We start from the raw sequence: 24,551 nt of genomic DNA on the forward strand, positions 1-24,551 counted from the left end.
ACGTCAGTTCCGTTTTCTCTTATGATGCGGTCTAGTTAATGGGCAACTAAAGTATATTCATTATGTTCTCTTTCATTGCCGTAATAGGAATGTGATATGAGTAACGGGATCCAAGGATATATTCCATTTTTCTTTAGTAGATATATCTCTGGCATCTTGCAGTGAATTTTGGGGTGCTGAGGTTTATCCTGCTTTTCCTCTTGCTCAGCCTCATTTCAGAGGTGATGCCCCCCTCAGTAATGAAACAAATGCATATTCTCTCCTAACCCAAGTAAGCCATTCTCAAGCAGCAATGTAGCAAAGTCTCCGCACATGCAAGGAGGGGAGGTGGAGTCGAGCCCTGTTCTCAGCAGTAGAGCTGCCCAGTCATGCAATCGTCCCAGAACTACTCCTTTACTCCAAGAAAGGTTGATGATGGGCTGCAGGAAAAGGGACTCTTCACTAGCCTGTAGTCCACCAGGTTCACTCCAGATGAATATGATGATACAACTACTTCCAATACTCTGAACCTCTGATGATCTTTATTTTATTCCTGCTACAGTCAGTGTTATTCAGCTGAGTGTTGGAAATCCTCCCTTAATCCCTTCCCTGCCATGTCTTCTATACTAAATTCATATTGCTGCACTACCAAATGATTTTTATTCAGTGCTGTGATGAGAAGGGGCTGACAGATGGTTTGGCTATGTGGAGAGAATAGACGATAGCAACTGGGTGTGGAGGGTGAGAGGTGTAAACGTTGAGGATAGCACTGAAAGGGGAGGGGGAAGCTATGGAATGAGGTCACACAGTGTGACTACAAAGACAGAGGTGAGCAGAAAGGTAGCTAGAGATCATGTGGTGTGGAGGATTGCCATTAGGTGACCAAGGTCAATGTATGCAAGCCTGTTGGAGCCTGTATATGAATGAACGAACACATAAACGAACAAACAAATAAATGAACGTGCTTGGGGAAACCTCACGTGAACGAATTAAAGTTTTCATCTGTACTGAATACTTATTGCTGAAGTCATAAGGTTCGGAACAATAAAGTAGTAACATTAAAGACGTGGGCTTGTTTTTACCTGATTGCAAGTCAAATCAAAGCTCTAATCTGCATACACTTGGTCATCACCTGAACTATGGGATAGGATTTTTTTCCACATAAAGAGTAAATGCACTTCAACATTATAATGTACACTGATACACATTATGTAAAAAAATAAAAATTCAACAAATTGTATCTACAGAAGTATCCGTAAGAAGGCAGCCCAAGTAACAACAATTCACATTAATTTAACCAGGGAAAAGACATTGGAAATACTACTCAAGTTTATTTGCATTAACAAAGAAATCAGGGTTCCAGTTACCAGAATAAATTAGTATTTCCATTACCAAAATAAATCAGTGACTCCATTATCAAAATACCTGTATTCTCAATTAGTACACAACATACAAGAACAAAGTAATTTCACCCATTGCCTCCAGGTGGCTCATTAGTATACAGGTATACCCCAGTTTAATGATGCAATTGGTTAAGTAAAAGCACATCGTTAGGTGGAGTACAGTATACATCGGGGTAGATTTAACATGTAACGTATAGGGATGTGTTTCTGAGCCTTGGGTCTCCCCCCCAACCAAGTCCTAAACCCACCCAAATGAGTCTAAAAACAAGTTTAAAGCCAATCTAAATGGCCTAACAGTTGTAAAAGAAGCTAACCTAAGCCTAACACCTGTAAATAACTAACTAAAACCAACAAACATAATCTGGAAATCATCAAATACGAGTGGAAAATATAAAGCTTAGTAAACTGTACCCCAAAATGACAATGTTCACCCCACCTATGGCTAAAACATAATAATCGAGGTGTAAAAACAGCTTATAAATCAACCTAAACACACAATTTTAGTCTAAAATATCATCAAAATCGGTAAAAGAAAATCAAAACCCATCCTTAAACCAAATCTTGCCATTGTTAGGCAGGGTATGGTGGCATTTCTACCCCCATCACTAAGCCAGGGTATTACATCTAGGGGTATCGTACATCAAGGTATACCTGTACTCTTCTACTGCCAGAGTTTTACACAACTTGCAATAGGCCTCTCATAAGGAGAAGTTTATCAAGGTTGTGTTTAACCTCTCCAGTTTGAAGAGCCTATCCAACTTCAATAAAATCATTAGATGGTGAGAATAATATGAATAAAATATCCCCTGGATCAGTAGGTTAACAATTACGTAACCAAAACATTTAACAGATAATTTGCACACACATACACACAGTATACATAAATGCATACACAGGCAAACCACTGCACAGCCTACAGTTAAATATTATATAAACTAAGTTCACACTTTGCCCTTACTGTCTCACTCTCCATCATCATCTGCCTGATTCTGTAATCATACATGGGGCTGGCAGGACTTACAAATCAGAACAGAAAAATGCCATCATCATCATCATCTTCACTGTCATCCTCATCATCCTATCCTAGTTTCTGAGGTCACACGTTATGTGGGGGGGGGGGGGATGCCTGTTAAGTGTATCAGAGTGTGGACAACTTCTGTGCTCAATTTCAGATAATGCCAGATGATTTTACTCAGCTGAGAAACAGGAACAGGAGCCTGAAAGTATTAACACAGGCACCATCAACCCTCTTATCATTAGAACAACTCTACTACTGCACTGTTCTGTTCCAATCAATGCCACAGCATTATTCGGCAGAGTGAGTCTTGTGATTGAAAGTGTTAAGATGGTTTGGCCATGTGGAGAGGATGGAGAATGATAGACTGACTAGAAGAGTGTATGTGCGTGTGGTGAAGGAGATCAAGGATGAGATAGAGGGAAAGAGTGAAGATATGTACATGAAAGAGGAAGGTGTGAGTTGGAGGGGGACAGGGGCTGTGGGAGACTAAGGATGAGATGTAGGGAGGGAAGGAGCGGAGAGGTATATGAGAGGGGGGGGGGCAAGTCAGAGGGAGGGCAGCCAAATAGGAGGGGACACGGTGATGTGGAGGCAATTTGTCTGTGCCCACCCCTTATGGAAGTAAGACATCTGGCAAAATATAGACAAATAGAGAATCAGAAGTACCTGAAAGTGTTTATTATAATCTCGGGACTGGAAAGGTGAGGGAATGAGTGCCTGGGTTATTTCGCTTGCAGGTTGTTAATAGTTCTCCCTCTATGTGCATTCACTTTTCTTCTTTTTGGGATGATGATGATGATGATGATGATGATATTCAGCTGGGAGTGAGTCATGGGGGCCTTAGTGTTAAGTCATACAACTATCACAGACAAAATCACAGTTAACCCCTTTAGTATCATGACACCACCTTATTTCCATTCTTGCTATTGCTGTGCATCTTTCACTTTAACTTAGCCATGACTTTCATCCTATTGCAGCTATTTTTCCTTGGCTCTGTGGCAGAAAAAGACAATGCTATGGCTCTACATCCCTTCCACAGCACTTCTTTGTGACTAATATCATTTTTCTAGTTCTTTCACCTTAACCCAGATTTTCAACTTTCTGCATATAAATTCCCTTATCTCAGACAAAAAGACAATGCTATGGCTCTACATCCTCATCACAGCACTTCTTTGTGACTAGCATCTCCGTGGCATAAAAAGATAATGTTATGGCTCTCTCTCCTCTGCCACTCCAAGGTTCCCTCCCTCATGTACAAGCAGGTGTGTCAATGGTGGTCTTCATCTTTATATCAGGTTGCATAACAGCTGTCCAGTCAAGTGCAGATGCATTCAATAGCTCAACGATCTTTTCTCGGCTCTGAAAAAAATATATATACAGTATATATATTTAACTCAAAATTATCTCAAATTAAAATACCTTACAGGCAACCACAATTATGTATTGAAGATGGACCCCAAAATTTCACAGATATACTCTTTTCACCTTAACTTGGCCCAGATTTTCATCCTTTTGCAGCTCAATGGCAGAAAAATAAAATACTATGACTATACATCCTTTTCGTTGCATTTCTTCACGACTAGCATCATATTCCAATGTTAATCTGCTGCTACAACTCAGTATTCATGGCAGAGAGATGGCAATTTTAGGCCATGTTAATAAAGATGAAGAGATGGTAATTTTTAGACATTTTCACATGAAAGAAGTACTGCATAAAACTGATACTGTAAACTGTGGGAACTACAGTATGGTGCCAGTCACAAAGAAGTGCTATGGAAAGGATGTAGAGTCACAATTTTGTCTTTTTCCACCACTTAGCTATGTGAAATTAGCTGCCAAAGGATGAAAATATGGGCCAAGCTAGTGTAAAACTATAGCAAATGAGATTTATAGGCAGGAATGATACTTTAATTTTTCCTGTAAATTTCTGATCATTTAATAGAGAACATAAAAAAATGGCACCAAATGACAAGGATTTAGTGTACTTCCCAGGGTCACAGGTAGCAAACCATGAACTACCAACAGAACTTAAAATGACTAATGGTAAATAATAAAATGGAATTAGGTTATATGATGATGATAATGATGATGATGTTGAGAAGGAGGAGGAGGACAAGCATGAAGACAGGGATGATGATGATGATGATGATGATGATGATGATGATGATGATGATGATGATGGTGATGATGATGATTATGATGATGATGATGATGATTAGGATGATGATGATAACCATAAGGACAAGAATGACAAAGAAAATGAAAATGATGATGACAACAACAACAAAGGTGATGATGATGACAATGATTATGATGATAATTCCCCTATTACCATGATGCTTGCTGAGTGGTGTAGTGTGGCAGCAAACATCTCCCTTTGCTTGCTGCCAATGCAAGTCGCTAGCTTCACCAGGCAACTGAGTGGAACAGTCTCGTCAGCCAAACACGGTGCTGAAAGAAAACAGAGACTTAGAATAAACGCTTGTGATTCATTAGAAAATTGCTTTGAAATCAGAAACAAGTGTTTTTGTGTTTTTAACTGTTAAGAGAAATACTCTGAGATGGTTTGCCCATGTTGAGAGGATGAAGAATGAGACACTGACTAGAAGAGAATATGTGAGCAAGGTGGAGGGGGAGACCAAAGATGAGATGGAGGGATTGAGTGGAGAGGCAGATAAAAGGAGAATGTGAGTTGGAGGGAAGGCAGCCTAATGGCAGAGGACAGGGAGAAGCTGAGGCAACTTGTTCGTGGCCAGCCCTTACAGGATTAGGGCATCTGGCAACAGACAAATAGATAGTGCTTTTTACCTCTCAATCATGAACCATAAGCATGTTTCTTATGATACTTCATTATTAAATTACTGATGAAATAATACCTCTCTTCATTTCAAACCACAAGTGAGTGTTTTTTTTTCTGTGCCTTAACCCCTCAATCATGATCCAGACGCTGCCTACACTTAAAGCTGCATTTTGCCTAAAGCTGTTTGACCTTAAAGTTGCATTTAGCCAGTGCGCATCTAAAGGACGAGATGGAGTGGTATATGACAAAGGGGAGTGGAGAGGTAAATGAAAGAAGGGATGAAGAGGTAAATGAGAGAGAGAGGTGTGAGTTTGAGATAGGGCAACTTAGTGACAGTGGACACAGTGACATGGAAGCATTTTCTTTGTCACTACCCCTTTCAAAATTAAGGCACCAGGTTTTAGACATATAGACAGATAGGCTGATAAGCAGACAGAGAGACAGATATATTAAACCTGAAGTAAGGACTGCCTATACTTACCAAACACTTCACCGAGATAGTCACAGATACAGGGAATATCCACCTGATATTCCTCTGCTGACTGGAATATGAGTTGTGACCTGTGGAGACATCTCATGTTAACTTTAGGTCCAAGTATGCCATTTTTATTGTATTCTTTTGCTAATATAATGAAAAATTACAACAACAAAAATGCTGGTGGTTAGTTTCTCTCTCTCTCTCTCACCCTTCCTGCAGCTGCTGGACTGTAAGGAGCTTCTCTGCTATCAGGTCATGGTACAGCTGGCCAAACAACTTCCTCTTCTCGGAATCCTTATCAATGACCCACTCCAATGAATACTGCACAAATGATTTAATGGTCAGGGAAGGAAATCTCTCTTTGATGAGCACCTTGGCACTCTGGAAGGAAGCAGGAAGGGATATTAACCTACTAAACCCAGGGATCTTTTTCAAACTACTCTTACCATTTCCTCCAGATTTTATTCAGATTGGGACAGACATTTTCAAACTAAGATGGTTTGAAAAAGTCCCTGTGTTAGAAAAAGTCCCTATAAACTCCTTATAATACCAGAAACTTTTCTTAAGATGAGGTAAATCATCTGGTGGCAACAAGAAAGAAAGAAAAAGCATGTCATCTGGAGTCAATGGGTTAATAGTTATAGTTGGTTTGTTTTCATCTGATGGAACTGGGACCCACCCTAACTTAAACACTAAGGCCTGTATTTCTCATTGGCCAAGGAGGCTCCCTAGCACCTCTTCCTTAGTGATTCATTTTTGGATATGGCTGGTCAATATCATTTTACACATTATTTATGCAGAGTATGGCAACGTTTCAAGGAGTTATATTGTCACAAAATAGGGCAGTGAGGTGTAATTCGCAAAATAAATCACCGAGGGAAAAGGTGTTTGGGAGCTTCCCTGACCAATGAGAACACAGGTCTGAGTCAAGGAGCACCATATTCAATAAACCTTAGTTATGAGGTAAGAATTAACCTTTATCACAACAGCAAACTTGTTCCCACCTGATAAAGATCCCCAACCCCTTTCTGCTCGGCTGATGGCCACATGTTGTCAGACTGGACGGTTGATTTGGTTAGTGACCAAGGAGACTCATCTTACCCACACACCTTTGACTGACTTTCATGCAACCACTACTATGAGTTTAAGTGTGAATGATCAAGTTCTGTGAGGTAAACACAAACCCACCATGGTATGCTGTGGATTTCCTTGAACAAATAAAACATGCTGGCGGTAACAGGAATGAAAAATGAACGAATGATACTAAGCTTCAACACTGACGATGGCTGCTGAAAAGAAATTGTGTCTATCTGTCTGTCTATCTATCTACTGTATATCCAGAATAGCCTGCCAAACTAAATAAAATTGCTGGCACTAGCAAGGTCAGTGGTTTCTGAATATACAAGTGGTACTGGAGTGGGGTACTATGTGGTGGTACCAATATAGCAGCATGGTGAAGTTGCCTGGTTATACAAACATCCCTCAACCCTCCCTCTCCTCTAAAGGGAGGATGGTGGGTTGTGGAAGGGCAAATTCAGCCTGCAGTTCACTGGATTCAGGTCTTCAAATTTACCTGGGGCAACTCCTACAACTATTACTACTATTACTGCAGTACTACTGCCTGTAGTACTACTACAACTAAACATACTGTACATATGTACACTGGAATAGCTACCTTCAAATCCAAATCACAAGTATACTGCAGAATGACATCCTGGGTCCACAATCGGTCCAGGTCTGCATTGAAGTAAATATAACCTCCAAACGTGCTGACCTTATGCATAGTTGTCTGGCTCTGACCCCCACCACTGCTGCCACTACTCTCACTGGTAATGGAGAGAAGTAGGAGTCTTAGGGAAGTATTATAAAGGCTCCTAGTAAATTTTTCCCATAAATGACTCTCCAAAAGTAAAACAGGTCACTGGGGTTAACATCATCATCACAAACATCATCCTTATCATTATTATCCTCACCATCACCATCAGCATTATTCTTATCATCCTCACTAATCATCATCATCACAAAAGGCATCCACAAATAGGAAAGGGAAAGTACGAAGTAGTAAAACGACAAAGCAAGACTTAAATACTTAAAATGAGTCTCACAATGCACTTAAACACAGATGAATCAGTTTGACAGTTGTTCAAAGGATTAACACTGGTTCTCTCTGCTTGCATTCCTCTCTCTCTCTCTCTCTCACTTACAACATGGCAGTATCCATTCTGCAGGTGCTGCCATTGCCTTCCCTCTTCTCATCACCATACCCCTTCTCACCAGCAGCCAAGGACACATTTCTCTTCTGCTCTCTCACCTCTTTCCTTATCATCTGGAAATAAACAAAGGTGGTTATACAAGCGAGTAAATTTTACCATAACGTAGTTTTTCATGGTCAAAACAATGGCCTGTATGTAACTGATGCAAACTATATCAACACTAAAAAACATAAACTGCATACTTAAGAATGTTAAATGATGTACTGTTTAGTGATCTATTTTGCTCATTACACCTCTACAGTACATCCTCTTGTACTGAGGCAAGTTACTGCATGTCGATGGAGAGTGAAAGACCACCTGGGAAGGTGTATGCAAGTGAGGTGGAGGGGGTGACCAAGGATCAGATGGAGGGATGGAGTAGGGAGATATATGAGAGAGGGGGGTGGAAGGTAGGGGGAAGGCAGCAAAATGGTAGGGGAGAGCAACATGGAGGCGATTTGTTTGTGGCCACCGCTTACGGTATTATGGCATCTGGCTTTAAATAAACAGATAATTTTTAAAAAGCATAAACAGAACTCTCGTACATTCTTGTGTATTACTGATGCAAACTATTTCGATACTGAAACACACACCACATACTGGAGAATGTTAACTGATAAGTGCTAAATAATTTGCTGAGAGAGAAGTACTACAAAGACTCCAGTGTTACCCATAATAAAGCCTCGAGTCATACTGTCATGGCTACAATTCTGGTCATCATTGCACTACCTCTTAGTAGCAGTTTACCACTTCCCTGGTTTTGAAGAAGGATGTCTTCATGAGGCAGCACCAATATGACTGGGCTGTGGAGCTACCCAGATATGCAAATAGCCCTCACTTCCCTCTCTATCCTCACAAACAGAGCATACTGGACTGCGGAAGAAGAGTAACTCTGGTCAGCAGCCCACTTGGTTCCATTCAGATGTGCCTGGGGTTGCAACTACTTTTACTACTACTACTATTACTTCCCTTCAATGAAGCCTTAATGTAGTGGCAATGATATAACTGTGAATCTCCACTGCCCAGTTGACAAAAGAGGTGGGTACTGGAAAATAAATCTGGATGATGATGATGATGATGACAATGATGGTGATGACAATGACAATGATGATGATGATGATGATAGTGAAGACACGAAATTTACACACTCACCTCATAAAGTTCATCTTTCTTCATTGGCCAACTCTCCCCACTCCGCGGTTTCCAGCCATTATCCCGCAGTTCGATCACATCCAATAAGCGAAATCTGAGGCGGTTCCCAGTCTGTCGGCCATTCACGATTTTCTTTATGGTTTCATAGTGGTTCTCAAAATCAGTCTGCCAAAGAAGAAAACAAATGATGATGATGATGGCAATCAGTCTGCCAAAGAAGAGAAAAAAATGATGATGATGGCAATTATACAAATACTATTACTAATAATAATATTAACAATAATAATAATAACAACAATAATAATTAGGAGGAAGAGGAGTAAATTAACACAAAGGTTCTCATAAGCCATGCTCCGCTGACTAAAATCATTGTTAACTGGAACAGAATACTAGAGCTGTCCTGACCATTAGAGTGAAAATAACAGTAAATACCACAGAAATTTAACTGGCAAATTAACTATATATAACTGTGAACTTAACAAAATGCACACACACATAAAGATGACACACAGTACAACAAGGATTTCCTACATTACATTACCTTTAAATTAGTCTTTCGAATGATGTCTGCCTCTAGAGCTTTCCCAGAGACGGTGAGCAAAACACAAAGCTCTTCCAAAGACTCGTCATTCTCTCGGCCCAGCAAGGTCCCAATACTGCGTACAATGATGGAGGGTGTCAGGAGTTTCTGTTTGTACAATTCGCCAATGAATCTGGTGAGGCCAACTGACTTAGTCCTTTCCTTGGTTATTCTGTTGGCTAACCTGACTTCCAGTTTTTGTTTCATATCTGCCTGAAATGAAAAATAATTTTTAAAAATTCAACATTAAAAAAAAAAAAAAAAAAAATCCAACAATTACTGGTAGCATGTTTGGCTTAAATAATATAAATAAATAAATAACATTCATTACTGATCAAATCCTGTTTTGCTCCATGAGAAGCATAGGAGCCTGGGGCTAGGCAAGTTGGTCCTGATATTTAAAATGAGAGTGACCTGTTGCACTCATCCCTAAGCGGCATTACATGAGCAATAAACCCCAACCACCCCTTGGAAATAAACTTGCACCGGCTCAATCTGCTTGGAGTGCCTTAATTACCCACTAAACCACCAGGCACCATAATTTGGTTATATGGTTATCAACAAGTGTAGTAAATGGTTTCCTGGCGTAGAGAGAACCATTTGGCTTGTCACTTACTGTAAAGTCACCAATAGACAGAATGAAGTGGAAAGAATGAAGGAAAGAAAGACAGAAGAGGAAGGAGGGAAAGAAAGAAGGAAAAGAGGAAAGGACAGGCACTTAAGACTCATAATAAAAAACAAAATACCAGTAAATAAGTAAACCCAACAATATTGGTTGCAAGTTTAGCTTCATGTTTTTACTCCTTCACAAAACTACAGTTCTTTTACCTTAATCTTGCACCGATTTTCATCCTCTTGCCACCTATTTCGCAGACCGCATTGGCAGCGGAAGACAAGGCTATGGCTCTATATCCCTTACACATAACTTTCTGTGACTAGTATCATATTCTGGTATTAATCTACCATTACAAGCCAGCAATCACGAGGAAGAGATGGTAAAGTTAGGCCAAGTGAAATGGAAAAGAGTACAGTACTGTATGTAATTGTAGCAATGAGGTTAATACAAAAAACTAATAAAGTGACCTATGAAAGACTTGCCGTACAAAGAGAGTGGCTATCATGTGCAGTAGAGGTAAAATAATTTAACTACTGTAATATTTCACCTCTTGTCCTTGTCATTCACTCTACTGGCTAATATTTGCTGAGAAGGGCTTCTTATGTTTTTCTCCTAATACTGTATTTCATCTCTTCTACGTCTCATTCACTCTGATGGCTTGTATGTTTTAATATAAAAAAAGAAAGAAATATATACATACTTTCTGACAATCATCAATATCCCTCTGCATCTGAGCTTTATATATCTCAAAATATTTCTTCTCAAAATTCTCCTGGACTTTATTGATGAGAAGGTTCCTGAAGTTTACACCACTTTCTTTTCCGTCCCCCTTAACGGTCATTGATGAAAGGGCCTGGCACAGCTGAGCATATGTTGATGAGTATAAGTGATGCCTGACAGCCTGCAGGGAGTAATAACAATAATAATAATAATAATAATAATAATAATAATAATCCATCCATCCATCAATCATCGAATCCTATGTTGTCCCATGAGAAGCATACGAGCTCGAGGCTAGGCAAGTTGGTCCTGACATTTAAGAGTGAAAAAACATTATGCCAACAGCATCTGGTGTTCCCAGGTGGTCACCCATCCAAGTACTAACCAAACTAAAAGCTGCTTAACTTTGCTGATTGGACAAGAAGCAGTGCACTCAACGTGGTATGGCCATAAATAATAATACAGTAATAATAATAATAATAATAATAATAATCACCATCATCATTATCCAGTCCGGTGTTGCCCCATAAGGAGCATAGAGCCCAGGACTAGGCAAGTGGTCCTGACATTTAAGATGAGAGTGACCTGCCTCACTCATCCCCGAGTGGCATTACATGAGCAATAAACTCCAACCACCCCTTGGACATAAACCTGCACTGGCCCAATCCAATTGGAAAGTCCTATTTACCCACTAAACCACCAGGCGCCAAAATTTGGTTATATGGTTACCACCAGCAAAGTAAATGGTTTCCTGGTGTACAGGAAACCATTTGGCTTGTCACTCAGTGTAGAGTCATCATAGACAGAAGGAAAAGGAAAGAATGAAAGAAAGACAGACGGAAGAGGAAGAAAAGAAAGAAGGAAGGGAGAGAGGAAAGGGCAGGCACCCGAGAGCAGCAACACATCGAGTGAGTGGATGGTGAGCGCCCCCACCTACCACCATGATAACAATAATAACAATAATGATACTAAATCACCAACACAACCAACATCACTACCACCACCATCCTAACCATAATTTCCACCTAAATGATAAGATGTTTATGAAAAGCAAATCACCATTACCATTACCATCTTCATCACCACCACCAACCAGACCTCCTTTCTCACTCCAAAGTGGGTGTGACAGTGACCAGAGAGTCAGAAAAATCTTGACAGAATGAGATACAGTACTAACCAAATTTTCCCTAACTGAGGGAGCCACACTCCCATTCACCCACCACTCGATTAAAATAAATAAATGAAAAAAAATAAAAAATGAAACTAATAAACATGCTTACTTTGTAAAACAACATATTTGTGAAGGATCTGAGCTTCTTTTTTGTGTTGATGCCCTTTCCTTTAATATTTTCAAGAAGCTTATCATAATTGTCGGGAGTCAGCTGGTTCAAGACAGTAAACAATTCCTTCATCATCTGCAAAAGAAAGGTGTACAATGCTTGGTGATTTGGAGACATCCATTCAGCTCTTTGGTTAAGACTCGATAATTCTCAATTCAATGTCCCTTTGCTTATGTTTTTAAAAAATTATTTTATTTTATTTATCCTTTTTCCCCCCCCCCCCATAGGGTGGTTCACTAGCCCTCCACAAACTCATTTTGTCACTTTCACATGTAAACAACATGTGAGTCTGGTTATATGGTTACCACCCAATGTAATGACTTTTCCTGATTTACAGAACACCAACTGGCCTGTCCCAGTGTAAAGGCACCTAAAAGTAGCCATATATTGATTGACTGGATGACAAGCTGGAGAAAAGGCAACGTGATGGTGAAGGAGAGGGTAACATGGGGGTTATTTTGGGTTGAAGAAAGGGCAACATTGTGGTGAAGAACAGGGTGACGTGGAGGTGATTTTGAGCGGAAGAAAGGGCAGCCTGATTTGAAAGACAGGGTGATATGGAAGTGATTTGTTTGTGGCCACCCCTTCTGGGGTTAATGTGTCTCACTGTACACAGACAGACAGAGACTAATGTTACAATTTACTTGAATAAATTAGTACTACAATGGTGTTGCAGTTTATAGACTATACTCATAAGGTTCACCAATGATTTGTACTTACTGTATTTGGTCTCAGATATTAATGAATTTAGATTAATCAACTTTCTGAGTTATAAACCAACGCTTCATCCCAATAATGTAAACCTGATAACATATCACCAAACTGTAAACATATCACCACTCACCTGTGAATATGTAACCCATTTGCTCTCTTTCAGCTCAACGATGTCCATAATGATAAATCTGACTCGATTTCCAGTCTGACGCTCCTCCACTTTCCTCTTCAACGTCTCAAAACATTTCTTAAAGCCAGGCTGTCAAAGGCAAAGGACAGTATCATCATCATATCAAACATCATCTCTTTTCACCAGCACGTAGGCCCCAAGGCTAGGTTACTGTAGGCCAGTATATTTAAGAGTCGATGACCAGCATGCTTCCATTAGTGGCATTGCATGACCAAAAAACTTCCACTCATCCCTTGGGTACTAAACTTATACACAGACACAGCTCTAACTGGGGCATTCTAATCACTAGGCCACCCACACTAAATCCATCTATCCATCTATAGCCAAGCATCATAATGTCGTAAGGGGTGGCCATTTGTCTCTGAGTTGCTTGCTTAACAGGGAGGGGCACTAACCCTCCACCAATCTGTTTGTTGTCATGTAGGGATCACGTATAGGTTGGTTATGTGGTTACCACCCAGTGATGCAAATGCTTTCCTGGCTTACAGGAAACCATCAGGACTGCCACTCAATGTAAAGCAACCTGATAAGAATGAAAAGTAAAAGAAGAGTCATAAAAAGTGACAGGAGAGATGGGAAAAACAAGGAAAGAGGAGGGCAGACACAGAAAAAGAATGATGAAGGTGAAGGAATTACCACATTTTGTCGTGAGGAATTCTTTTCAAGAGTCTTTCCAGCAATGATCAGTAACCCACAAAGTCCCTCCAAAGCCTCATCGTCACCTCTGTTCAGCAGCGCCTCAATGTGGTCAAGCATGGTGGGAGTGGTTATCAATTCCATTGTGTACAGTGCACCAATTAGCTTGAGATTATTCACAAACCGCTTTCTCAGTTTGACCAGCAAGTCATCCATTTCAAGCTCGAGTTTCAACCTTTTTCTGGCCTGTGAAGAGCAAGAAAAATAGAAATTACTATGATCAGAAGCGAGGTACACATGTAAAAGAAGTGGAAAGTAGGATGGAAGGTGGCTGGTTACATACAGTACATTATTTTGCAGGAGGTCACTCACTGATCACTTCCTCATCTTGGTTAGCAGGTTGTCCATTCCAGACTCAAGATTCAACTAGTTTTGGCTAAAGAAGTACATAAGCAAGTTTTTAAAAATGCACAAAAGAGAGTTTTAAAGCTAACTATATGAACAGACTTTCAGGGGAGTAATTCAAAATATGTATACAGTACTTATACAATCTCTGGCATCTACAGCACATTACTCTATTTGTAACACTTCCTCCCTTGTGACTTACTCTGCACAATTTACCAGTATATTGTATGCTTTTTGGTATGCTATAAAGAAGGACCCAAAGGTGTGATGTCTGCAAAGTTGCTCCTTCCATGAAAACAGAAAGATAAAAGCCAAGTTCAAGACTTGTTTTGAGATATTTTAAGATGCAATTTACATCATCTGAATACTGACAGCTTGCAACCTTCATGAGGATACAGAGGTGTAACATGTGAAATAAACTGCTAAGCAAGAGGTGTTACACAGTCTCCTATCACACTTTTGGTTGCTTCTTCCTTGCCTTAAAGAAAAAAAAAATTACTGACACAGTTTACATACTTACATCTTGACAAGCATCAATCTCCTCCTGTCTCTCAATGCTGACTTTCTCTGTCTTGCATTCCTCAAGCTCCTGGCATTTTTTGGTGAGGAGATCTTTGAAACTTTCTTTTTTAAATCGACCCGAACCTTTGTCCCTCATGTATCTTCGCTTTGACAATAAATAAAGATCGTAGCATAACCAAGAACGACGAGGGATGGGATGATTACGTTTCTGAAAACAGTAAATCAGGTGGTAAACAAGACAATATCATTGTCATCACATCATCAACCCATAAACTATGGTAGACTGGACATCTGAAATGCATACCAAAAAAGAAAAAATATATGCATATACTGTCTATCTATCTATCTATAGCCCGACGCCCTAATCCCGCAAAGGGTGGCTGCAGAGAAAATGCCTCCAAGTCGCTCTGTCACCCACCATTTGACTACCCTCCCCCCAGCTCACTTCCCCCTCCCTCATATACCTCTCAACTCCATCCCTCCACCTCATCCTCGGTCTAACCCTCCCTCTCCCTCCCTCCACCTCACCTACGTACACCCTCTTAGTCAGTCTTTCAATCTCCATTCCCTCCACATGTCCAAACCACCTCGGTGTATTTCTCCTAATCTTCTCAACCACATCCACATCCACCCCACAACGCTCCTTCACTTCTTCATTCATCATATACTGTACTGTATATTATTTAATCCAAAGACCAGTTTTATGGGTATAATACTGAGAACATACTGCAGTATGGGTGTACAAATTTTCAGGTCAGTATTTACCGCAGTTTGGCTGGGCTAAGACGAAATACCGAATCGGCACTTTTAACTGGAAAACACCATAATTTTTATCACCATATATGTTCACCTCCACCTAATTATCTGAAATCTGGTAAAAAATCTTAGTTTAATATAACTGTTAATACAAAATCATGAATCAGAGCAAAAACTTCCTGAAGTTAGTGGAAGTGTATTGCCTTTGGCTCGACACCTCAACTTGACAGACTTCTAGCGTGTATAAATATTGACTTAATATGCAAATATGTTTCTTTGCATTGTACATCAATATTTATGAAAAATAGATGTCTGTCAAGGCATGTTGGCAATCTAAAGGGGAAATACCCACTAACTTTAGCATGTGTTCACTCTGAATCCTGGATTTTTTTTAACAATTAAATTAAGCACTATTTTTTTACTGGATTTCAGATAGTTTGGTGAGTATGAACCTATATGGTGAAAAAAATTATAATATTTTCCTATTAAAAACGCTGATTCAGTGCTGATTTGGTAAATGACTCCCAATCTGGTATTTTGTCTCACCGGTTTGGCGGTAAAGAGCTTGGATATTTTCTTTATTTTGAAGGTGGGACTTTGGCAAAAATGGAAACACTGTACCAAGAATATTCATCATAAACTTTACGAGTACCAAAGGAAAGGGCGCCTGCAAATAAATCAGCCTAGTATCTATCTTGGCATAGAGATCCTTGTCAGGTTAGAACAAACACAGTCAAATCAACATGGCCACCAACTGAACTGACTGGGGTTAGGGATGCTCATCTGATTAGAATAAACATTATCTTAAGACAAACATGCTACACCTTCACAACAAATACGCTACACCTACACAACAAACACACTACACCTTCACAACTAACACAATACACCTTCACAACAAACATGCTACACCTACACAACAAACACACTACACCTTCACAACAAACACAAACACACTACACCTTCCCAACAAACACACTACACCTACACAACAAACACACTACACCTTCACAACAAACACACTACACCTTCATAACAAACATACACTCTCAGAACAAATGCACCATCCTTCTACTTACCGTTCTCCATGGTAACACTTCAAAAATCACGTCCAAAGCCGCCTTCATTTCCTCAGGTGTATTAATGGGAAGTTTTTTCACCTTTTTAGATATCTTATCAAGGTTCTTTGTGGTTACTTTGTTTAAGATGCTTCTCACTGCCCTCTCTGCCTGGAAAATAAATAAATAAAAATAAATGGAACTGTTAAACCCTTCAGACTGAGAATGTATATTGAGGATGATAATAATGATGATGATGATGATGGTGATGATGATTATGACAACAAAAATGATGCCAATGAAGATGATGAAAATAACAACAAAGATTTTTTTATTTATTTTTTTTTCATTATAGCATGTAGCACTTTGCAAACAGATGGCCTTCCTGAAGTCAACCAACAGTCCTTGGGAGGGCTCGAACACTAAACTCTTTGGATAATAGCGTGCACTGTAACCCATTCAGTCACAGCAGCTACAAAATAACAATAAAAATAATAATACTGTAATAATAATAATAATAATAATAATACAGGGGTACAGTAATAATAATAATAATGATAATAATAATAATAATATGATGATGATAACTTAGGTGCAGAGCTTCAACACTCACTTTCACTATACTTTCCTCTGTGCTCATGGGGGATCCACACCCAGCCTCTTGCTCAGTGGATGGGGATGAGACAATTACCAGCCGGTGTATCACAGATTCCCTCACCATGGGTTTGGCTTCCTTTCTCCGTGCCTCCCACTTCTTTTCCCGTAGCTCGATCACATCCATCAGCCGATACCTTACACGGTTCCCAACTCGTCGTTCTTCCACCATCGCCTTCATTAACTTGAAATAGCTCTCCAAGTCACTCATTATCTTGGCCTGCTGTGAACAATGGGTCTCTAGGGTCTTCCCAATGACAGTAAGCAGTACACACAGCCCTTCCAAAGATGCCTCATCGCCTCGCTTCAGCAGTGTTCCAGTAATACGCAACATGATCGGAGATGTAAGCATGCCTACTTTGTAGAGTTCACCGATAAAATTCAGATTGCATAAAGTTCGTCTCCTTAATCTCCTCAGGTCATTCTCAAGCTGGGCTTTGTGTATCCACTTCTTTTCTGTCTGTAAACACAGCAGAGTACATTTATAAGCTTTTTTTCTGTCTGTTAATAAAAAAAAATAAAAAAAATGATCATTCAAAAGCTGACAGACTATCTTGCAAGTATATGTGTAGCACATCTATGACAAAAATTCTTAACAGTAAAAATCGAATCATATATTAGTAATGCCACACTTCCTCATAAGGATCTCTATACTGTACTGACATTGGCTATGGTACAGCTGATGTGTTCTATATACTGTGAGCAAAACCATATACAGTACACCCATACCCTGCTATATGATCAAATGCTTTATGATACCCCACCATAGCGATGTAAAAAAATTAACACCCTTCCCTACCTGTCGATGGCCAGTCCCCAGTTATCCGATGGTTTCTTCTTTAACCGATTTTGATAATATTTTAGACTAAAATTTTGTGTTTAGTTTGATGTATAAACCGTTTTTAGACTCAGATTAATGTGTTTTAGTCACAGGTGGGGTGAACACTGTATTTTGGGGTACAGCATACTAAGTCTGGTTTTTTTCCAGACTTATTTTTGATGATTTTCAGATTTCATTTTTGGGTTGAGGTGGGTTATAGACTTAGTTAAGCTTGTTTTAAAGCTATTTGGGGGGTTTATGTGAACTATAAATTTTATTTTGGACTCATTTGAGTGGGTTTTGGACCTGGTTAGGTGGAGATCCCAAGGCTCCACTATATGGTACTGTACTTTCTATTGTGTCCCCGGTTAACAATACCCCAGCTCAATGATGGGTTTTCCCAAATGCATCTCATCGTTATAACGAGGACGGAGTGTACAGTAAACTCTCGATATACCGAACCCTCTTTTAACAAATTACAGTTTTAATAATCACCATAAGCTAGCCGAGCATCATGTTCATTTAACAAATTTTGCTCAGTAAAAGAACGGACACGCGGTAAATACTGACCAGCATGGTGTCCCTACACACACACACACACACACACACACACACACACACACACTCCTCTGCATCCCGCAGAATGCTGCATCAGTCTCTGGTTGACCAGCACTTGTAAGAGGAATCATAAACAGAGTATTTATTGAGAAAAATAGCCATGTGCACCTAGCTGTATGTTACTGAGTACAACCGTACAGCCGAACGATACTCTGTATTTAACAACCTTTGTTCAGTAAAAGCCACAACACCTGGGAAACTGCCGAATGTCGTGGTGTTTGACTTTAAAGAACTATCAGCTTTAACGTCTAGGGTCTGGTACCAATTAGTTCATTACATTGAGGGTGTACTTCCAAACAGCTGCTGGAAACTTTTATGAAAAAAAGAAATATCAGATATGTAATAATAGATATCACCTTACACTTCACTCTAACTCGGGCAGACTTTCCTGCCTATGAGTGATGATTACTTTATATGGTTAGTTACCAAGTTTGTAATCATATTTTATTCTCACGGTAGTACCTCCCTGGTTTGACAACAATCAACCAACCACCTATTATAGTTCATTAATATTAAACTGGCAGAGATCTTTATCTTTTTGCAGTCTATTTCCTGTAGGGCAATGGCAGAGTAATACAATACTGTGCTATGGCCCTGCATCCTTTCCATAGTACTTCTTCGTGACTGGCATTATCTTCAAGTGTTAATCTCTTCATAGAGCTCAGCATTAAAGATAAGACACAGTAATTTTACACCTGGCCGAAGTGAACAGAGTACTGTACAATATACCTAAAAAGACACTGACACTGACAGGAATGCCACTGCCACACTCACATCCACACATGCCTCAATTTCTCGCTGCCTCTCAAGTATCGCTTCATCTGTGTTGTCCCTCTCAAAGTCCTGCTGGCACTTGTTGATGATCAAATTCCGGAACTTCACTGGTGATCCTGTGCCGGAGGTCTGTGACCCACCTGATGATCTGCCTGTGCCTTCCATTTGTGACAGAACATAACAGAGTAGGGCATACAATGACGTGTGGATGTCTTCAGTGGTGGCCTGTGATGAATAATAATTCCTCACTTAACATCCATTTCACTACAGTAATTCCTCACTTAATATTCATTTCACCATAAAACTATTAATGAAGACAGGGATACCTTCACACCACATGCCACTGCTCACTACAATCCTTTCACTGTAACCTGGCCCAGATTTTTGTCATTTTCCAGCTTGTGTCTCATACCTTAATGGCAGAAAAAGATAATGTTATGGCTCTATATTCATTCCATAGCAGTTTTTTGTGACTATACTCTTTTCACCCTAACTTGGCACACATATTCAACCTTTCAAACTTAATTTCAAGTACCGGTAGCTTAATTACAGAAAAAGACAATACTGTGGCTCAATATCCTTTACACAGCACTACTTCAGGACTAGCATCATACTCTAGTGTTAATCTGTTCTTACAACTCAGCATTCTAGCATCATATTCTAGTGTTAGCTAATCTGTTCTTACAATTTGGCATATCAAATTGAGAGCTGGCAATTTTAGACAAAGTTAAACAAGTATGGCATCATATTCTGTATTCTTATAACTCAGAATTCAAGATGTAGAGATGGCAATTATAGGCTAAGTTAAGTAAAACAAGTATAGCACCATATTCTCTATTCTTACAACTCAGCATTCAAGATGGGGAGATGGAAATTTTAGGCAAAGTTTGATTAAAACACATACAGCATCATATTCCCTACTTTTTTAACAGTATTCAAGATGGAGAGATGGAAATTTTAGGCAAAGTTTGATTAAAACACATACAGCATCATATTCCCTACTTTTTTAACAGTATTCAAGATGGAGAGATGGAAATTTTAGGCCAAGTTTAAAAAGTACCAGTACAGCATCATATGCTAGTTCTTGCAACAGCTCAGCAATGAAACTGATGAGATGGTGATTTTACAGCTAATTAAAGCAAGCGAAGTACTGTATAGTGAATCTCAGCCAAGGATGCTGCCTACCTGTTCATAAATCAGGTCAGCAAAAGCAGACAGCCTCTCTGTCGTGTTGATGGCTAAGGTTTTTATCACCTCCACAAGCTTCTCAAAATTCTCTGGGGTCAGTTTATTTAGGATACTTTTTGCCTCTCTCATTACCTGCAAGGAATCATCATCATCATCATCATCATCATCACCCCCACCACCACCACCATTACCATAACCATTATCATCATCATCAGATTTAGTCAGTCCACTGCAGAACAATGGTCTCTCTCATCTTTTTCTACTTTGACATATTACCTGTTTGCCTGTTCCTTCCAAGCCTGGCATATCTCCAATGCTCACCTCACCATCTTAATAAATACCTGGTACTGATATTAACCCCTTCAGTGGTGCTGGAGAGGGATGGCTTCAAGCACTGGCACCAATTAAATGGTTGACTCCACTGCCCGGCTATAAAAATGTCCCTGAATTCCCACCATGTTCTTCAGTAGGGGGATGGCTGAATGCCAGATGAGGGCAACTTCAGCCTACAGTGCACTGGGTTCACATTCAAATGAGCTTTAGGTTGCAACTACATTAACTACTACTTCTATCTATCTATCTATCTATTGCCAGATGCCATAATCCCGTAAAGGGTGGCCATTTGACACTGAGTTATTTGTTTTACAAGGAGGGGCACCAACCCTCCACCAACCCACTTGCTGACACGTAGGGAGCACGTATGGTTTGGCTATATGGTTACCACCCAGCGTTGTAATTGGTTTCTTGGCTTACAGGAAACCATTTGGCTTGTCACTCAATGTAAAGCCACCTGTAAAGGAAAGAAAAGGAATAAGAAGTAACAGGAAAGATAGGAGAAATAGGAAGAGAGGAGGGCAGGGATAGAAAAAGAATGATAAAAGCTAAGGAAGTAAACAGAACTACATCAAGTGAGTGGATGATGGTCACCACCACCTACTACTACTTCTACTCCCACATATTCCATCTACATATCCAAATCACCTCATCCTACCCACTCAAATCTCCTCATTATCACTCTAAATGTTTAAGTACCCTCTTCAATCCGCATATATTGTTTTCCATCAATGTGGTACTGCACTGAAAAAGGATGAGTGGGGAGAGGGGAAAAGGAGGAAGGAAGAAGAGAAAGTGGAGAGGAGGAAAGAGGAGCTGAGTGTACGGAGAGGGGAATGAGGGGAGGGGAGAGAAGGGGAGGAAAGAGGGAAAAGGGATGACAGGGGAAGGGGGGGGTCACAGGGGAAGAAAGGGGATGGAAGGTCAGAGAGATGGCGAGTGTCAAGGGGTGAGAAGAGGAAAAAGGGGAGAGAAGAGAGAAGGGGAGTGCAAAGAGAAGGGAGGAATAAGGAAGAGGGAAAGAAAAAGGGAGAGAGGGGAGGGGAGAGAAGAGCAAAGGGGAGTGCAAAGAGAAGGGAGGAAAAGGGGCGAGAGGGGAAGGGAGAGAGGAGCGATGGGGAGTGCAAAGAGGAGAAGGGAGGAAATGGGAAGAGAAGGAAGGTTAAGCTGGAAGGAGAGAAGGGAAGAAAGATGGAGAGGAGGAAGGGGGTGATACATCCTGAAGGGGATAAGCAAGTAAATTGAACCAACTTCCTCCGTATTGTCCTGTTGTGAAGTGCCAAGGCGTCTGCAGCCACCACCTTGAACAATCCGTGACCACCATTTCTCCTCTCCTGTTCCTCCATCAGCTTTCTTACTCTCCCCTCTACTTCCACCTGTTGACAGAACCATCATTATCAGCATCATCACCATAATCTTCATCACAGTTATCATCCTCATAATCTTCATTACCAATTTACCATTACCAGTATCACCATCATCATGACCAGGTAAATGAAAGCAGGTATAAATATGTTCCACTCTAGCCACAAAACAGCTAAAAATGACAGTACTCACTGATTTCTGCCTCCATTCCATTTCCCTGGCTCTGCTCTCCCATCCTCCCTGCAAAATAAATCATCATCAGCACCATCTAATCTTGTGTTGCCCCATGAGGAGCATAGGAGCCCAGGGCTAGGCACGTTGGTCCTGGCATTTAAGATGAGACTGACCAGCCTCACTCATCCCTGAGTGACATTACATGAGCAATAAACCTCAACCATTCCTTGGATATAAACCTGCCCAGACTCAATCCGACTGGAGGCGCCATAATTTAGTTGTATGCAAATAAATAAAATACAGAAACAGGTGCATTCAATACTATTTATTTTGTTCGCCTTTATCGCCCCGTAAGGAGAGAGAGAGAGAGAGAGAAAAAAAGATAGAGAGAGAGCATGTGTGTTCAGTAACTTGTCGAAAGATTTTCGTCTTTGCAGCCTACTCCTGTAGTTCAACGGCTGAATAAAACATTACTATGACACTGCACACCCTTACTAGCACTAGGTTCCAGTATTGTCTTGTTCAGAATTCCAGACGGATGGCAATATTAAGTGAACGAAGTATAATTTTCTGGAGGGTTCACATTCCGTCTTGGACAGGTACGACAACATATTCATTAACAAACTTAACATGACAGATCAAGTTTCTGCCCATACTTATTTATTTTTCTTATTCCTTTTAAACTGGAAGGGTAAGGAAAAACTCCTATGCGAACTACAATTCGTGTTATTGTAGTGAAAGTAGATGCAAATTAAAAAAATAATAATAATAATCGTTACGTATATCACGATAAGCCGCTTTTATCTTGCGCATTTTAATCTTTCATCACCCTAATTTAGCTGTGTAGTGTTTGGCAGCTGTATAAGCCAAATTTAAATATATAAAAGCTATCTTATACCCGATTTACGGTGTAATATTACTTAGGAGAGTTTATAAATGAGACTAAGTTTAGCAAGCATCACCAAGCCCACACCCATCCCTCCCTCCCAACAAACAGCTGATCCAGTCACTACCACTTCCCCTAATTCATAACAACGAGCTATTTAACAGTCATTAATACTTGATCCCGGTATGTTCGCTTACCTTACAGTCTTAGGAGCACGATAACAGCATCTGACATCTCCGATTAGGGTAATTAAGGCACTAAAATCGCAGAGGAAGACTACAACCACTCTCACCATGGGCCGCCACTGACTGAGTTGAAAAGTTACCAGTTTACCATTTGCCTCTACTTAGAGTGCACAAAAAACAAAAAAAACACAAAAATAGCATGAGACTACTATAGCATTGCTCAAACTATACCAATATCTAGATATATGCTAGAATTTTGATCGTTAGACGTTGAAAATTGTCGATATTAGAAGTGATTAATTAGCGATAAAAGCGCTAACTTGGCAAGTTTGATGTTTACAGGGTCTCGTTTTCTCCTTCAACCCAGACTCGTGTAAAATACACAAGTTCGTTGTAACAAACTTATGCGGAAGTATTTATTGTTCAGTGTGTGGACCTTGTATAATCTTGTGCCTTCCCTCCAAAAAATAAACTAGGACTTGGCTCCCCACCTTGTCCCCCCCCCCATCCAACTAGACTATCGCTTCCCTAGCTGGTTACAAAATCTCTCACGTAACTTAAGCCCTCATTCAGCCGTATAACATGGTCTGGTGTTAGCTAGAATAGTGTCCCGGCCAAGAGAAAGTTATGGTGAAAGTAGCATAATCTTAGGCTCCTATTATTCACTCAGATGTGGCACACACTTATAACTGGAGGTAAAGATGCTATCTCTATTTTGAATGTTGAGCTGTAACAAGATTATTAACACTAATAAAACGGTGCTAATCATGAAGTGCTATGGAAAGGATGCTGGGTCTCAATATTGTATTATTCTGTCAATAAGGTATGTGAAAGAAGCTGCAAAAAGACGAAAATCTGGGTCAACTTCTGGTGACTAGTATTGATCGAGAAGGCGTCACTTGATCTGTAGACGTTTGCATGAGAGAGAGGGGGGG

General features: G+C 40.1%; 1 protein-coding gene and 1 pseudogene across 1 annotated transcript; both read right to left on the reverse strand.

Moving 5' to 3' along the window:
* Positions 1-2,259: 2,259 nt before the first annotated feature.
* Positions 2,260-23,135, reverse strand: LOC145403051 (uncharacterized). The gene is made up of 20 exons (XM_080274896.1): positions 23,041-23,135; positions 22,564-22,611; positions 22,258-22,382; positions 20,671-20,805; positions 19,486-19,710; positions 17,233-17,733; positions 16,641-16,790; positions 14,804-15,013; positions 13,879-14,124; positions 13,183-13,311; positions 12,279-12,413; positions 10,975-11,179; positions 9,624-9,871; positions 9,083-9,247; positions 7,883-8,004; positions 7,354-7,504; positions 5,887-6,059; positions 5,682-5,761; positions 4,733-4,851; positions 2,260-3,759 (listed from the first exon to the last, which is right to left on the reverse strand). Exons 2-20 carry the CDS (start codon positions 22,604-22,606, stop codon positions 3,649-3,651), a joined length of 3,273 nt encoding a protein of 1,090 aa, XP_080131022.1. The 5' UTR covers positions 22,607-22,611; positions 23,041-23,135; the 3' UTR covers positions 2,260-3,648.
* Positions 11,335-11,453, reverse strand: LOC145403466 (5S ribosomal RNA; annotated as a pseudogene).
* Positions 23,136-24,551: the final 1,416 nt, after the last annotated feature.

The sequence above is a fragment of the Coenobita brevimanus genome, chromosome 60 (assembly GCF_032717465.1).
Source record: "Coenobita brevimanus isolate Jiangsu-jjx chromosome 60, ASM3271746v2, whole genome shotgun sequence".
In the NCBI taxonomy this organism is placed as follows: domain Eukaryota; kingdom Metazoa; phylum Arthropoda; class Malacostraca; order Decapoda; family Coenobitidae; genus Coenobita; species Coenobita brevimanus.